The sequence below is a fragment of the Crinia signifera genome, chromosome 1, assembly GCF_055691185.1.
Source record: "Crinia signifera chromosome 1, ASM5569118v1, whole genome shotgun sequence".
NCBI lineage: Eukaryota > Metazoa > Chordata > Amphibia > Anura > Myobatrachidae > Crinia > Crinia signifera.
This window is the reverse complement of record NC_139217.1, coordinates 455,434,911-455,451,516: the sequence shown is the minus strand read 5'-3', so window position 1 is coordinate 455,451,516 and position 16,606 is coordinate 455,434,911. Positions and strand designations below refer to the sequence as shown.

Here is a 16,606-nt window from a genome sequence, read left to right as displayed (position 1 = left end):
GAGGTAGCCAGCGTCGACGACAGTTCATGTCACAGAACGAAGTTTTGATTTACCATTCCATAATCCATTCCATTCCGCCCCCGACTTCCCCCTGAGCTTCCCCGGCAGCTCCCCGGGGGAGCTTGCTAAGATTGGCACTTGATGTGCCATTTTTTACATGTGATAAATCGTCTCGATTTATCACATGTAAACCAGGGGAGCGGGGGGGGGGCTGCAGAACAGGGCTGCTGGTGGGGGGCGCTGCTAAGGCAGCGTGCAGTGAACGACGCTGCGGGGGACAGTGACAGAACCGGGCAGGGGGAAGCGGGAGCTGTCAGTGCTGGAAAAAAAAGCCCATACAATGAATGGGCAGCCTGTGATTGGCTGAGCGCTCTCTCAGCCAATTGCTGACTGTCTGAGAGAGTATGGGCTTTTTTTTCCAGCACAGACAGCTTTTCCTGCCCGGCTCTTGTACTGCCAACTCTGTGTCCCCCGCAGCGCCCCCCTTGCCCGGCTCTTGTACTGCCAACTCTGTGTCCCCCGCAGCGCCCCATGTAGCAGTACACACCCACACTTCTAGGTGTCACGTTCACAATCTCTTTTCACAATCTCTCCATATATGGAACTAGACACGCCCTTTGGGTGGAGCATGACACGTCCCTTCAATGGGGCACTGTGCAAAATTCTGCTACCAACTATAATCTCCCTGAAACTAGTTTTCAAAAGTAGGCAAGCATGGTTTACCATCACCTGTGGTGAAACACCTTTCTGAGCAATTAACCTGTTTAATAAATTAAGAGCATTGTGTCCAGAAACAGAGCATGGTGTCCCTTCTGGAGAGGGTCATGTTGGGAGTTATGATATAGTAACAGGGGTCTGTGTCGAGATATAGTACCAGGCAGGCCGTAAGCAGCTCCTGTCATGTAACAGAATGTGTTTGAAAAAAAGATATGGCTGGTTCTTTATCTCTCGCCAAAAGCTTGGGAACACACTATGATTTTCCTTAATAATATGCATGATAACGATATTGTTAACGATATCATCATGTGCACTCACGGCTTGCTCCCACGGATCATTAACGATAACCCCGATCGTCTGATCATGCAGTCAGATCTGACAATATCGGCAGTGACTGCATGGGGGGGAATATATCGGCCATTCAATCGGATGGCCGATATATCGGCCAGTGTGCACGAACCTTGACCCTTACTCCAAACTTTTATAGATGGGTGTATTCCATTTGCAGACATTAGTACAGTATTTATTCACATGTAACCCTCTACAGAGTACAATATACAATAAACTGATAATAGTGAGGTTTTATTTTCTGAAAATGCATCATGGAGGCAAACGTTATATTGTGTACACATTTTACCATAAACGTTACACTATGGTGGAAAATAGAACCCTGGAAATAAGATTTGATGTACTGAGACCCTGGAACATCCTCTATTGTCGCCAGGACCCTGATGTCTGGGTATCGTCCATAACCGTCATCATCCTAAACAAGACAGAGAAAGAATACATCAGTTTATTTCTATCCCTGGGAACTGTACAATGGTTACTTACATATCTATCATAGAAAGCAGTATTGGGACACATATACCCCTTTTACACCAAAAATCGCGCATCCGACCTGGCATTTGGAACACGGATCCAAGACAGGTCGGATCCGGTGCCTACCTGTAGTGTAGACGGAGGCGGCGCTTGGAGATCTCCAAGCGCCGGGACCACAATCACCCCTGCCGGGGGCCAGCCTAGCACCAAGGTAAGCTGCTGGGCTGCCCCCAGTCCCCATCCACGAGGTGAATGGATGCTGCCCACAGGCATCCATTCACCTCCTCCCTGCCTCCACTGCTGTCTGCACAGTACAGCAGACAGCAGCGGAGGTCCCGATGCTGCCCATGGGTTGGGCTTCCCCATTGTTATAAATGGGAGCTGGGTCAGTTGACCCGGCATACCCGTTTACACTGCCCTCTACCCAGGTCCTAGCTGTGTTCAACCCAGGTCAGGACCTAGGTAGAAGTGCCGTGTAAAGGAACATGGGTTGACCCATTTACACCGCCAGGGACCCAGGTTTTTGCTGCGGTGTAAAAAGAGGTAATAATGACATGAATTGGTGTGCTTCAGCCATTCCAGTATTCCTATTATTACAGTAGATGGAACCAGGGTACAGATGAGTCAGAGAAGAATATTGGATGCTTGTTATTGTTACTATCTTATATTTATACAGCTCCACCAAGTGCCCATAGTGCTGTACAAAGGGCAAATGCAGGATTGTCTGGGGGGGGGTCGTCTATCCTATATAATAAAAGGCTAACACAGCTCCTCAAGGGGGGTATGGGTCAAACGGTCGACACAATGAAGTTCAATCACTAAAGGCCGACATGGCATAGGTCGACACATGACATAAGTCGACGTGGATAATGTCGACGGGGTCGGAAGGTCAACACAAGCATTAGGTCAACAATAGGAAGGTCGACAGTCAAAAGGTCAATGAGTTTTTCACGTTTATTCTGTTCCAAATTTTAACGCAAGTCGACATGGACACCGTATCAGTGTACCGCGTGCCTCGCTGCACTCGGCACACTATTATATCCTAGTGGATGGTAGGTAGGGTGGCCAATCCCGTGATCTGGATGTGTGATGCGCAGGGACAGGGCTCCGAAAGGGACCGCACTTCCCCGGCATACATCTCTGGATCATCTTACTGATGGAGCCGACCTCGGTATTGCCAAGCACTCGCCAGATCCCCCTAGCTGGTGAGGCCCGGGGATGCTCGAGCGACTCACTCGCTGGCGCATCCCACTCAACAAGGCAGGTGGGACAGGGTGCTTCCCTGCCAGTCTCTGCTTCAGGGGAGACGGGCAGTGAGCGGGTGACGGCTGCAGGGCTTCCGGGAGAATGGGGCATGTGAGCGACTCATGCCCTATTCTGGCAGACAGACGGGGGATGGTGCATGGCGATAGAATCACCAGGAGCCGCTCTAATGAGGTTTAGGAACGAATGTGTGAGGGTTATGCTGCAGGTAGGGAAGGTTAGTATACTAACCCATCAGGTATCCGGATCCTGACATTCGCCATTCCGCTGTATGTCTTGTAAATATTGGCATGGTAATTGCCGGGAACCCATACCCTATCCCATCTCAGGCTGTTACATAAAGACCTTAGTCTATTCTTACAGCAGAAAACCCAAATGTGAGTGCAGGACATCAGAAATAATATACAGATCTGGTTAATGTGGCCAGCACAGAGCAGGTCATCACTGATACATATCCAGGATTCACAACACACCTCTCCGCCTCTACTAACACCTCCAACACACATACATACTGTAGGGTTACACATCCGGGATTGGATTATTAGATTGTATATCTAGACACTGTGGGTGAGATTTAATAGGATGAGAGATTCAGAAAGTGAGAGATTTGGGAAGAAATCTCCAGGTTTTTTTAAAGCGTCAATCATTTACACTTCAAAATCAAACTGGTTTTGCAGTGTAAATGATTGCCGCTTTAAAAAAAAAAAAAAAAAGGGATTTTTGTAAGAATTTACCGTTCGAATCCCTTTCTCTGATATGGTCCGGGTGACACAGCTCAACATTGGGATGTAGGAGGGTCCGTAAGAGCCAGGCACCTATCCTAAAGCTTTTGGAGGGTAGGCTCCTCCCTTCTGCATCCCAGATTCCTCAGTTCAATCTTTCAAAGCCACTGGAATACATTAACTCAGTACAAATGCCTGCACATATTATATGCACATTTTCAAAATAACTTTTAACCATATATAACATGAAACATCATGAACCTGGCATACTTACTGAGCGTAAGGGAGGGATCGCTGTGTCACCAGGACCATATCAGAGAAAGGGATTCGAACTGTAAGTTCTTACAAAAATCCCTTTTTCTCTTTCAATGGTTCTGGTGACACAGCTCAACATTGGGACGTTCCAGAGCCGGTCCTTTGGGTGGGTACGCTCAGGTCTGCAGCTCTCATCACTGCTCGTCCAAATGATGCGTCCTCCGACGCGAACTCATGGAACCTATAGAATTTGGCAAAAGTGTGAACAGATGACCAAGTGGCAGCCCTGCAAACCTGTTTAGCTGTGGCCCCATGTCGAACCGCCCAAGAGGTGGCGACTGACCTGGTGGTATGCGCATTAATCCTGGCCGGTACAGGCCTACCAACTTTAGTATATGCAAAAGCAATTACAGAACGCAACCACCTAGCAATGGTCTGCTTAGAAGCAGGCCAACCAATCTTGTGTACATCATACAAAACCAACAAAGTATCAGTCTTTCTGACACACTTTACTCTGTCCACATAAATGCGCAAGGCGCGCACCACATCCAAATTCCTCAATTTGTCCCTTTTCCTTGAACCCTCTGGGGGTTGAAACACAGGCAGAACTATCTCCTGATTTAGATGAAAAGCAGAGACTACTTTTGGTAAAAATTGGGGTACTGTCCGAAGGACAGCCCTATCATCATGAAATATAAGGAAGGGAGACTTGCAGGACAATGCTCCCAACTCCGATACTCTTTTTGCTGACGCCACCGCCAACAAAAATACCAGCTTCCATGTAAGGAATTTAAGGTCAGCCGACCTTAACGGCTCAAAAGGCGCCTTTTGAAAACACTCCAGAACCAGAGATAAATCCCATGGAGCTACTGGTTGCTTGTAGGGAGGTTTCAATCGAGAAACCCCCTGCAGGAAGGTCTGTACCTCCGGTAACAACGCTATCCTTCTTTGGAAATAAATTGACAAGGCCGAGATCTGCACTTTGAGTGACTGAAGGCTTAATCCAGATGAGAAGCCATCCTGCAAAAACTCCAGCAATTTAGCCAATCTAAATCGCAATGTGTGTGACTTCTGCCTTTCACACCACCTAATATAGGTCTTCCAGACCCTATAATAATTTGCAGAAGACACTGACTTTCTAGCTTTTATCATGGTGTTAACCACAGCCTCTGAGAACCCTTTGTTCTTCAAGATGGCGGTTTCAACAGCCGAGCTGTCAAATTTAGCCGAGCTGAATCCAGATGGTTGAACGGTCCTTGGTTTAGTGGTAGCCAACCCTAGCCCTCGAGAGCTACCAACAGTGCACATTTTCCAGACAACCTAGCTGCTGCACAGCTGCACTCATTAATCACTGACACATTTTAAAAGATCCACAGATGGAGCTAATTAGCTCACTTGTGATTCTGTGAGGAGACCTACAAAACATGCACTGTTGGTAGCTCTCGAGGACTAGGGTTGGCTACCCCAGGTTTAGAAGGTCTGACAATCTCTGAAGCCTCGAGTACCAGGACCTCCTTGGACAATCTGCGGCCACTAAAATCACCGGAATTGCCTGGGCCTGGATCTTTTTCAATACTCTTGCCAGCATTGGAACCGTCGGAAATACATAAAGTAGATTCCCCTCCCAGGGAATGGTCATAGCATCCACTGCTTCGGCTAGTGGATCTCTCGTCCTGGCATAGAACCTGGGCACCTGATGATTGAACCTTGATGCAATCAGGTCCACATCCGGAGTTCCCCATTTCAATGTAATCTGAAGAAATACTTGTGGGTTCAGGCTCCATTCCCCCTCCAGCAGCTCCTCCCTGCTCAGGAAGTCAGCCTCTATATTCTCCACCCCTGGGATGAATATCGCTGACAACGCTGGAACATTTTGTTCCGCCCACAAGAAAATCCGGGACACCTCCCACATAGCCAGCTTGCTGCGTGTGCCTCCCTGGTGATTCAGGTACGCCACAGCTGTGGCGTTGTCGGTCTGAATCCTTAAAGGGAGCCCCTGTAATCTTTCTCCTGCCAGAAATATCACCTTCCACACAGCCCTTAGTTCCAGGATATTGATCGGCAAGGCAGACTCCTCCGAGGTCCATAAGCCCTGCAGACGCAGGTCCAAGACTACTGACCCCCAGCCCCTGAGACTGGCGTCGGTAGTGACTACCAGCCAGCTCCAGGACTGCAGAGACCGACCCCACTGAAGGGAATCCACCTCCATCCACCATTTCAGGGAAGACCGAGTTTCTGGAGACAACACTGTGTGTTCTGACTTCATGGTCAGAGTATTCCCCGACCAGGATGTCAGGATGTTCCACTGGAACACTCAAGAGTGGAACCTGGCGAACTGTAACGTCTCGAAAGACGCCACCATCTTCCCCAGCAGCTTGAGACACCTCCAAACTGATGTGCTCTGAGACCCGAGAATCTCTTGGACCAAGGCAGCCAGGTCCCTGGCTTTTGCCTCTGGTAGGAATACCCGATGTAGATGGGTATCCAGAACAACTCTCAGGAACTGGAGTCTCTGTGACGGCACCAACTGAGACTTTTGTAAATTTAAAAGCCAACCGTGAGCCTGCAAAAACCCGATGGCTTCTGCCAAGTGACTCTTTAACTTTTCCTCCGACTCTGCTTTGAACAGCAGGTCGTCCAAATACGGAATCACAGTGATTCCCCTCAGTCAAAGCACCGCCGCCATTACTGACATTATCTTGGTGAATACCCTTGGCGCTGCAAATGCAGGTCTCCTATCGCAAACCTCAATAGAGCCTGATGTTCTGGATGGATAGGTACATGAAGGTATGCGTCCTGGACATCCATGGACGCCAAAAATTCTCCCTGGTCCAGGCTTAGGAGCACAGACCGTAGAGACTCCATTTTGAAATGGTCTACCCACAGATGGATATTTAATGACTTTAAATTTAGGATCGGTCTTAAAGACCCGTCTGGTTTGGGCACCAAAAACAGAGTGGAATAAAAGCCTTTTTTCCACTCTGCTCTGGGGACCGGGACCACCACACCTTTCTCCAAAAGAGAGTGAGCCGCTCCCAAGAGAGCCACACGGAGCCGAGCCTCCTTTGGTAGTGGTGTAGGAATGAATCTTCTCGGAGGAAGACCTTTGAAGGGAATTTTGTAACCCTGGGATATAATTTCTAATACCCAGGAATCCCGGTCTAACAATGCCCACGCGTCCCTGAACCGTGTCAGACGCCCCCCACCTTGACCATCTCCGGGCAAATCCCCCGGTAGTCATGCGGAGGGCTTGTCCTCTCCTTTGGTACTTGGTTTCTTATGAAAGGAACCGAATTTAGACTTTGGGGCCTTGCCCCTGGAGGACTGAAATTTTCCCCTAAAGGACTGTCCTCGAAAGGACGCACCTCCTCTAGGGGAGGGCCGAAAGGACGGCCTAAAAGCAGAAAACCTTGATGTCTGCTTGGCTGCAGGAGCCGGCAGGAAGGTACTTTTGCCTCCCGTGGCTTGCTTAATAATCTCTTCCAGTTCTGAACCAAACAGCTTTCCTTTAAAAGCTAATGCCTCTAAGGCCTTCTTAGACTCGGTATCCGCCTCCCAAGCTTTAAGCCAGAGTACTCTCCTGGCATTGACGGACACTGTGGAAACTCTGGCAGCCATTTTGAGAGCTTCCTCCTCAGCCTCAAGCACATACTCTGCAGCTGCTTTAAGCTTCTCCTCAAGTAACAACACACAAGGATCAGCATGTAAAATAGTGCACATCATTGGCCCACACAATCATGGCCCTAGAGACCCAGGCTGAAGCTATAAGAGGGCATAGTGTGTAGCCCACCCCTTCAAAAATTGCCTTGAGGTTACCCTCCAGCTTCTTATCTACGGGGTCCTTTGCCCCCCCCCCCCCCCTGAACTGGTAGCACAGTGACTTTTGACAATCGTGCCACAGAAGCATCTACCACTGGAACCTTCTCCCAGAGGTCTGCATGAGCCTTAGGCATGGGGTATAGACTTAAAAATCTCTTTGGCATCTGCAGCCTTTTATCGGGCGTTTTCCAAGCCCCTTCCAATAAATCCTGTAAACCTTCATCTGCAGGGAAGGTAACAGCTTCCTTACGCTGCCGTTTAAACACACCTTTTGCAGGAGTTTTATCCTCCACAGACAAATTCAAAGCCCATCTTACAGCAGTAATCAAATCCTCAGAATCATCACCCTGCTCCCAGGGAATGTCTGCATACTCTCCCTCCTCTTCAGCAATAAGCAATGGCACTGAATAAGACCTTTTAGGGGTCCCCACAGCATCAACATCCATTTTGTCTAGCAATTCACTAAACCTGCTAATCCCCTTAGCAGTATCCTGCATGACCTGAAGGAAGCCAGGATCTGCCTGGGTCAGAGGCAAGGAGCCAAAGGACTGCTGAGATGATGACATAGGTCTCTGGGAATCTACCAACACATCACTCTGTCTGTCCAGCAATTGCACTAAAGCATTCACAGACCTGCCCAGGGCACTGGCCCACGCAGGCTCCAATTGCTCTACCCTCTGGGGTTCACTCCCCATGGGTCTCACAGCAGCGCAAGTAATACACAAGCCCCCCTTGGCCATCTGCTCAGGGACAAAATTCAGTGTACAAACACTGCAAGCGCTCAATGTATTAAGGGCTCCCTCCCCCAAAACCACAGATTGTTGCTCAGACATGATGTAAAGTAAAACAGTCACAGTGCATTCACTGTACAGGCGTTTAATACAGAGCCAATGTACTCAGTCACTTATCTGTCTGATGGTTTCAGATGTGGGGAAAACGATGCCCAGGAAATCCAAACACTCTGTCAGGATCTGTCAGCCAGCTCAGCTCCGCTGCAAGCGTTCCGAATGGCGCCAAAACAGAGTGAGGGAAGAGACCAAGTCCCTGCTGCTGCGGGGTCCGTGACTCTTGGCGCCAATCACCCCCAGACAGCCGCTCCCATTGCAGGATCTCCTAGTTCCAGTATCTCCCCCTCAGCTGGGGACCAGGACTATTGAAAGAGAAACTGGAGATTTGTTACCAAATCTCTCACTTTCTGAATCTCTCATCCTATTAAATCTCACCCTGTCTATCTAACAATCCACACCCAGATTTGTAACCATAGCCGTACAGTGTGCACTAATTACTGCTAGTAACAATTATCATAATTGCAGATGTAAACCTGATTGTCAATGTGTAAAGAAGATAATGCGGTACTCAAATGAGTCAATTACTGTTATTGCTTAGATTTCTAAGGATGAAATGATAACACAGGTGCCTGTGACTGGTGCTCGGTAACCTGCGATATTTGTAGCTTACCAAGCCAACCTGAATCACAGCCTTTGTCTGTTTTTTTGCTGGACGGCAGAGCCTTTAACATGCACCGGTTTTTAGCTGGATAAATGTCATGATCATGAAAAAAATACATAAATCAAAGTAAAAAATATTTCAAATATATCTACATCTATTTCTGCCATGTTTGGCAAATTAATTGGGGCAGGGTTTCAATGTGATGTCAAGTTGGGGGAAGGAAAGCTGCAGCAGCACATCAAAAACCGGTGTGTGTGTGTGTGTGTGTGTGTGTGTGTGTGTGAAAGGCCCCATCTGCCTGTGTATTACACTGTCCTGTTTGGAAGGGACAGCCACGGACCAGCAACAATCCTTTCCAGTGGACAGAACCGGCTGCTACCCGGCAACCGGGCTATGACTGTCTCATGTCAAAGGACACATAAGCTGCCCATTCTGATTTGACATCCAGGCTGACCCGGAGCATGTGAAATAGCCATAATGGTCCCGAAATAGTACAACTAAGATGGCCGCCTTGCTGCGAGGAAACAGCATCCAAACATATCAGGGAATTTGCAAGATAATGATGAAAGGGACCAGTTTAGGTTCTCTAGTACCAGACATCAGGGGTTGATACAGCATTGAAAGGACTCTTATCATGATTAAAAGGTCTACAGTGTCTAGATCTGGGGTAGCCAACCCTAGTCCTCAAGAGCTACCAACAGTGCATGTTTTGCAGGTCTCCTCACGGATTCAGTATTAAATCCCGGCGGTCGGGATCCCGGCGTTCAGAATCCCGACAGCCGAAATGCCGACAAGGGAGGGACGTGGATCGCCTTCCCTTGCGGGCTCGCTGCGCTCGCCACGCAGCGGGCCCGGTGCCTCGCTACGCTCAGCACACTAATTTATTCTCCCTCCGGGGGTGTCGTGGACACCCCCGGAGGGAGAATGTGACGGCATTTTGGCGGTCGGGATTCCGGCGTCGGGATTCTGAACGCCGGGATCCCGACCACCGGGATTGTAACTGCATCCCCTCCTCACAGAATCACAAGTGAGCTAATTAGCTCCATCTGTGGATCTTTTAAAATGTATCAGTGATTAATGAGTGCAGCAGCTAGGTTGTCTGGAAAATGTAAACTGTTGGTAGCTCTCGAGGGCTAGGGTTGGCTACCACTGGTCTAGATATAGTCAATAGGTCGACCCCAAAAGAATGACATGTAATAGGTCGACAGGGTCAAAAGGTGAACTTAAAAAAAAAAGGTAGACACATGAAAAGGTCAGCATTAGTTTTTCAAATTTTGTTTGGTGTCAGTGGGCGGTATTCAATGCAGGGGGGCGAGCGACGGCAAAGGTGTTTGTACGGCATGGCTTTTTTTTTTGTTTTGCGAGGAAAAGCCATCTTCGTCATATTCTATGTTCCGGGGATGTGCAGAGCGGTGAGGTTACCGCAAATGCAGGGAGCCCGCGGCGTATAGTAATATTGTACTGCGATCAGATCTGAAAAAGGGCCAATGCGAGGTGTGCTAATCTGAGCAGAGCGAGGCTTTACCTATTATTCACGGGCAAAGCAAGCACGGTCTTTACCTGCCGGTGATGGCGAAATGAGGTATCGCGAAATGAGGTATCGCCCAGGGCTATACCAACGGAGCGATCAATGCTCCATTTCTAGTCAGATCACTTGGAAAACGCCCCATGTGCATGCCCCTTTAAACTCACCAAATAGGCAGATTATCGAAAATTGCCGTACATAGGACCTTATTTAGGCCCGTTCGCTTGGACCCCTTTGTCCCCAAGGGGTCCGATGGGTACTCTTGACCTAGCACGGCGTCCACGATTTTGATCGTGGGCATCGCAGGTAAAAAAATCGCGGGCATTGAATGCACTAAAAATCGGGTGCGACGCGACGCCCGCAATTTCCCATAGGGAACAATGTTAAATGTCTCAATTGACCTGATTTTCATGTTCAATGCCTCAATTGACCCGATTTTTCCATAGGAAACAATGTTAAATGGGCCACAGAGGCCAAATAGCCACCCTGAAGTGTGAAATGGCCCCCACAATTGTTAACGCCACCCCACGATCAACATCAACCCGAAGCGTGGCGAGCGCAGCGAGCCCGCGAGGGGCGGCGGTACGCGTCCTACGACCTTTTCATACCCCCACTATCCACGTCGGCGTGGAGTTGAGAATAGAATAGTGTGGCGAGCGCAGCGAGCCCGCGAGGGGCGGCGGTACGCGTCCTACGACCTTTTCATACCCCCACTGACCACGTCGGCGTGGAGTTGAGAATAGAATAGTGTGGCGAGCGCAGCGAGCCCGCGAGGGGCGGCGGTACGCGTCCTACGACCGTTTCATACCCCCACTGACAACGTCGGCGTGGAGTTGAGAATAGAATAGTGTGGCGAGCGCAGCGAGCCACCGAGCCCGAAGCGTGGCGAGCGGACGCGGATACCTGTGAAGCCCGCGAAGGTATCCGCGTCCCCTCGCTGCGCTCGCCACACTATTCTATTCTCAACTCCACGCCGACGTGGATAGTGGGGGTATGAAAAGGTCGTAGGAAGCATACCGCTGCGCTCGCCACGCTTCGGGTTGACGTTGATCGTGGGGTGGCGTTACCAATTGTGGGGGCCATTTCACACTTCAGGGTGCCTATTTGGCCTCTGTGGCCCATTTAACATGGTTTCCTATGGAAAAATCGTGTCAATTGAGGCATTGAACAGGAAAATCGGGTCAATTGAGACATTTAACATTGTTCCCTATGGGAAATCGCGGGCATTGCGTCGGTCGCGTCGCACCCGATTTTTTAGTGCATTCAATGCCCGCGATGGGCGCTGTGCTAAGTAAAGAGTACCGTCCGATGTTTGGGGTATGCACAGCCGCATCTCTGCGCATGTGCATATGCCGGGGGTGTGCGGCCATGGAGAACAGACTGTTTGCCAGGAGCGGGCAAGAGGCGGAGAGGAGCGGTGGGGCCAGCACATTAGCATATGGGAATGCCCAGCACTTCATGGGCATTCCCATGAGAACACTGGGCATTCTCATGCTAATGGGCCAATGACGCCCACTACCCCCCGAGCATCTACGCATTTGTAAGTGATTTCGGAGTCACTTTTATATGCATGCGTTTTTGCCATCATTCGATGGTCGCCAACCATCGAATCATGTGGGTGGATCCCACAAGGCTGCGAATGGATGTTACTGCGTAACATCCATTCGCAGGCCCTGCAAGCGAATCACCCTTGCGAATGGTGGGCCGGCATACCACCATTAGCAAGGCGGGATCTGTTTGACTTGCAAGGATGGGAATTCGCATCCGAGCGATGGTCTGTGTGTCCAATTGGGAGGAGTATATTGTGCATTTATCGACAATAAAGCTGGTCATACACTTGGGCCCTTTTCACCCGATTCCAATGGACCGGGCCGAGAAATTGGGTGGAAAGTGCCCCAATTGTATGTGACTAACCTCCGATTCCAATCCGATGCATGGTCCCAAAACATCAGATCGGGTAAGGAGATTGCAATTGCTGCATCTAAGATTTGTCAAATGCAACGGCACTTGCTGAAGGTTGCATACGATACATGGTATAGTAAAGCAGCTCTCCGGCTAGCGGTTGCCAAGGTATCGCATGCGAGGCTACACTTCAGAATAGTGTATGAGGGCCTTTACATAAGACAAACATCAATTGTTGAGCTTGGTGCACACCTTTATACGAATTGGGGCAATCTCCCAATAATGATCATCTCCGTTATGATATTGTGAAGAGCTGCGACATTTCACTCATAATACGGAACAAATACGACCAAAATCGTCTTTTATCCAATGGGTCAAACTGGACAAAAGTTCCTGATTCTGTGTGGTATGTGGGCACAGGGGCGGATCCAGGATAAAATGACAGGGGGGGCACCATGATAAAAAAGGGTTTGGGTGGGGGAGGGGCGGTGTTAGTTGTGCCAGTGTACATGTTAAGAGAGCAGCAGGAGAGGGTGGGAATGGAATTAAAAATAGGCCAGGCATTTTTAAAGTACGCAGGCCCACCATGGCGACAAAAGTGAAGGATGTAGTTGTGCGCGCGCCAAAGGCGCGCTCCGGAAAAGGGTGTGTGGCCAATTAACAGGGGGCGTGTCAACACCATATACAACTTCTACACATTATGCAACAAAATACTAGACCCCATTATACTTGTCTCTTACACATGATGCCAAATGGAATGAGCCAAAATTGACATAATGCCACATGGATTGAGCCAACTATTCAAATAATGCCACATGGATTGTGTCAAAATTCACATAATGCCACATGGATTGAGCCAAAATTTACATAATAACACACACGGATTGAGCCAAAATTCACATAATGCCAAATGGATTGTGTCAAAATTTACATAATGCCACACGGATTGAGCCAAATGCATAAAATGCCACATGGATTGAGCCAAAATTCACATAATGCCACATGGATTGAGCCAAAATTCCCATAATGCAACACGGATTGTGAAAAATTTCACATAATGCCACACGGATTGAGACAAAATTCACATAATGCCACATGGATTGAGCCAGAATTCACATAATGCCACACAGATTAAGGCAAAATTCACAATACACTTCATAAACAGGGACATTGTCCACCAAAGGCTCGGATTAAACATTTACACCATAATTTCCATTACACGTTAAGTTACACGCCATTATGTACATTATGTGTTATGCCAAACACCATAATGCCTATTAAAAATTATGCTACATAAGTGCTACTTCTCTACATGCTCATTGCCAAGGGTTCCATGCTCATTGCCAGAGGTTCCATGCTCGTTGCCATGTGGGATTACATTCTCATTGCCAAGGGGGAATACATGCTTGTGGTAAATGGGGGACAGCAGAAGTGATAGCCACTGATAGTGGCAGAGCCTGGCTGTATTCAGAGCACTGAATATTTGAACGGCTATTTGAAATTATAGCACTTTCACACCATAAAATGCATTCCCAGGTTGGCTCCTTTTACACCAGCCTAGTGCCTGCATTTTCTGGTGTGAGGGGGAGAGAAAACCACCCCTCCCCCCTTTAACCAGTTATCTCATTTAACCGGCTATATCTTCGGAACCAACCGACCCATTTACATGAGACAGGTATTATTTTGAAGAACTTTTGAGTGGGCTTTGAATGATTTTGGTCCAGTGAAACTGGAACGTTTGGTTCCAGAGTAATCTGCCCTCAAAGAACATGAACAGCCATGAAATTACATTTCAAAAATAAAAAAAATCGGTTTATACGCAATATCTCTGGAAGCGATTGACCAATTTGGACCAGCCTGGTATCATATTGAAGGTCCAGCGATTTGGAATTGAATGAAATCAACCACAAGCTTCTGTGATGCCAGGGCGGGAACTGGCAGCCGTCGGAACCGGGTGGGGATCGGAATTGACGGGTCCCATATTATCCTATGGGGAAAAAACGTTACAGGTTTGCCAGGCGATATCTCCGGTTCCCGGGGGGCTAGAGACACGGGGCTGGGCTCGTTGGAAAGCCCTGGTCCTCAGCTACAAAATAAATGACAGGGGGGGCACGTGCCCGGGTGCCCCCCCCCTGAATCCGCCACTGTGTGGGCATATAGATAAGCAAATGCTTTGAAAGCTAGTCTGCTATTTGTGCATGTGAGAAAGAGATGTAGTTTCACTCTCTGCCAGCAGGTAGCAGTGTTTCAAGGACTCACGGACATATATTAGATAGATCGATAGAGGCAGTTGAAATCCCGACTGCCAAAATCCCAGCACTTTGTCCCTCTGTGGGTGTCCACGACACCCATAGAGGGAGAAAAAATGTGTGCCAAGTGTAGCGAGGCACCAGGCCCACCGCGTGGCGAGCGCAGCGAGCCCGCAAGGGGGGGGGGGGGCGATCCATGTCCCCCCCCTTGTCGGGATTTCGGCCACCGGGATTGCATATCAATACCAATTAATCCCAATGACCTCATCCTCCTTGTGGGTGCACATATCAAAATACTCACCACAACCCAGCTCCTCAGGCACTGCAGCTGTAACTTCTGGACCTGGAAGACGACACTGGAGAAGTTGCTGCTGCAGGGAACATGTGAGGCTATGTGCATATTAGAATGATGGGGATATGAGAAGATATTGTATACATTTTGCCTTGCACTCTCTGACATGTCATATCCTATGTACACACTGGGGCCATTTGCAGTTCATTTGCAATGAACTAAAATCGTCCCCTGCCCCAATGGTTGGGGTTTATCGTATACACATTAGTGCGCATGTACATACCCCAACTGCAAATGGCAGCGGCGATTTACACTGTCACCGGCCCGTCCGCAGTGGTGAGGGGGCAGGATAGGGGTGGCAATGGGACATGGGAACATCCTGCGTTTCATGGACGTCCCCATGATAGCACTGGACGTCCCCATGTAAATGCAGGTGGGACTGACTTATATTTGCAAGCCCGGGGGAAATCATTCGATGGTTGCCGGTACAATCGTGTACAATATTGCAGAATGTGTATGTGCCCTAAAAGGTGCCCATACACTATTGCGATGTATCAAAGCAGTGTATGGGCCACCCGACCCCCGGGCCGGATTGCATGCAGTACAGCGCATGTGGTCCTTTCACACGGAACCCCACTCCCCACCACCGGGAGGGGGACCGAGCCGGAGGTTGGACGTGCAGCAAAGCTGACCTCTGTCTCGGGTCCGATATGCACGGGACCGCCCATTAGATCCGAGGGGAACATTAAATACCTCCAATTTTGGATGATTTCATCCATTGGGATCCGGTGATATTGGCTTTAATGTGACCAATAAGGAAAGCCGTAGGAGGAGTCGTGAGTTCAAAAGATGCCCCGCTGCTGGAATCTGCGATGTGCTGCTTCTTCCGAGAGTGCAGCATCGGATCATCTGGTGACCATCGGACGCACCGCAGCGGCCAGTAAATCTGCATTAGAATGGGCTGACACCCCGCTTCATATTGTAAAACACCACCTTTTGCGGCATCCAGGCCACGAGCTATGTCACAGAAAGATCTGCACCCGCTCAAATTTCTCACCGTCAGACATGTGAGTTACAGTACTGTACATCTCCGAATCTGGGACATCGTTTTTTAAAAAACTACTGGAGTTCTGGACACAGCTTGGGTGTCATGTGTTTTACTGTCACGTCATGGTGTAGCCTAGGTGACCGCCGAACCAGTAGGTACATGGCCTTAGGCGAGAGCTCATTGGGCACGACTGTCACATGGGCCATTACAGCCACTCACAGAGACTGGGCTGGCCAAGCAGCTCCCGCCACTCTGCACGGCTCTCAGGCGGAGAAGCTCTACCTTACGGTACTCTGCTCAGCCATCTGGCATACAGAAGTGGGGGTGTACCGCAAGGGTTCTGGGATAAATGGTATATCATGTCTAAGTCAACAATCCCTAGGTCGACCAGTAATGGTCAACAGTGAGTAGGTCGGCACCTAAAAATGTCCGACAGTGACGGTCGACAAGTTTTTTTTACAATGTTTGGTGTCCCATTTCGACAGATGTCAACATGGACACCGTATACCACTGTGCTCGCCATGCTTTGGGCAGTGCCTCGCTACG

The 16,606-nt window shown here is 49.1% G+C and overlaps 1 protein-coding gene across 1 annotated transcript in view; it reads right to left on the bottom strand.

The window, feature by feature from the left end:
* Positions 1-1,280: 1,280 nt before the first annotated feature.
* ME2 (malic enzyme 2) overlaps positions 1,281-16,606 on the bottom strand; it is a 71,598-nt gene continuing 56,272 nt past the window's right edge. Inside the window, exon 17 of the mRNA XM_083155178.1 lies at positions 1,281-1,480. Within this exon, the coding sequence (XP_083011304.1) occupies positions 1,429-1,480 (52 nt within the window). The 3' untranslated portion in view covers positions 1,281-1,428. The remainder of the gene's footprint in view (positions 1,481-16,606) is intronic.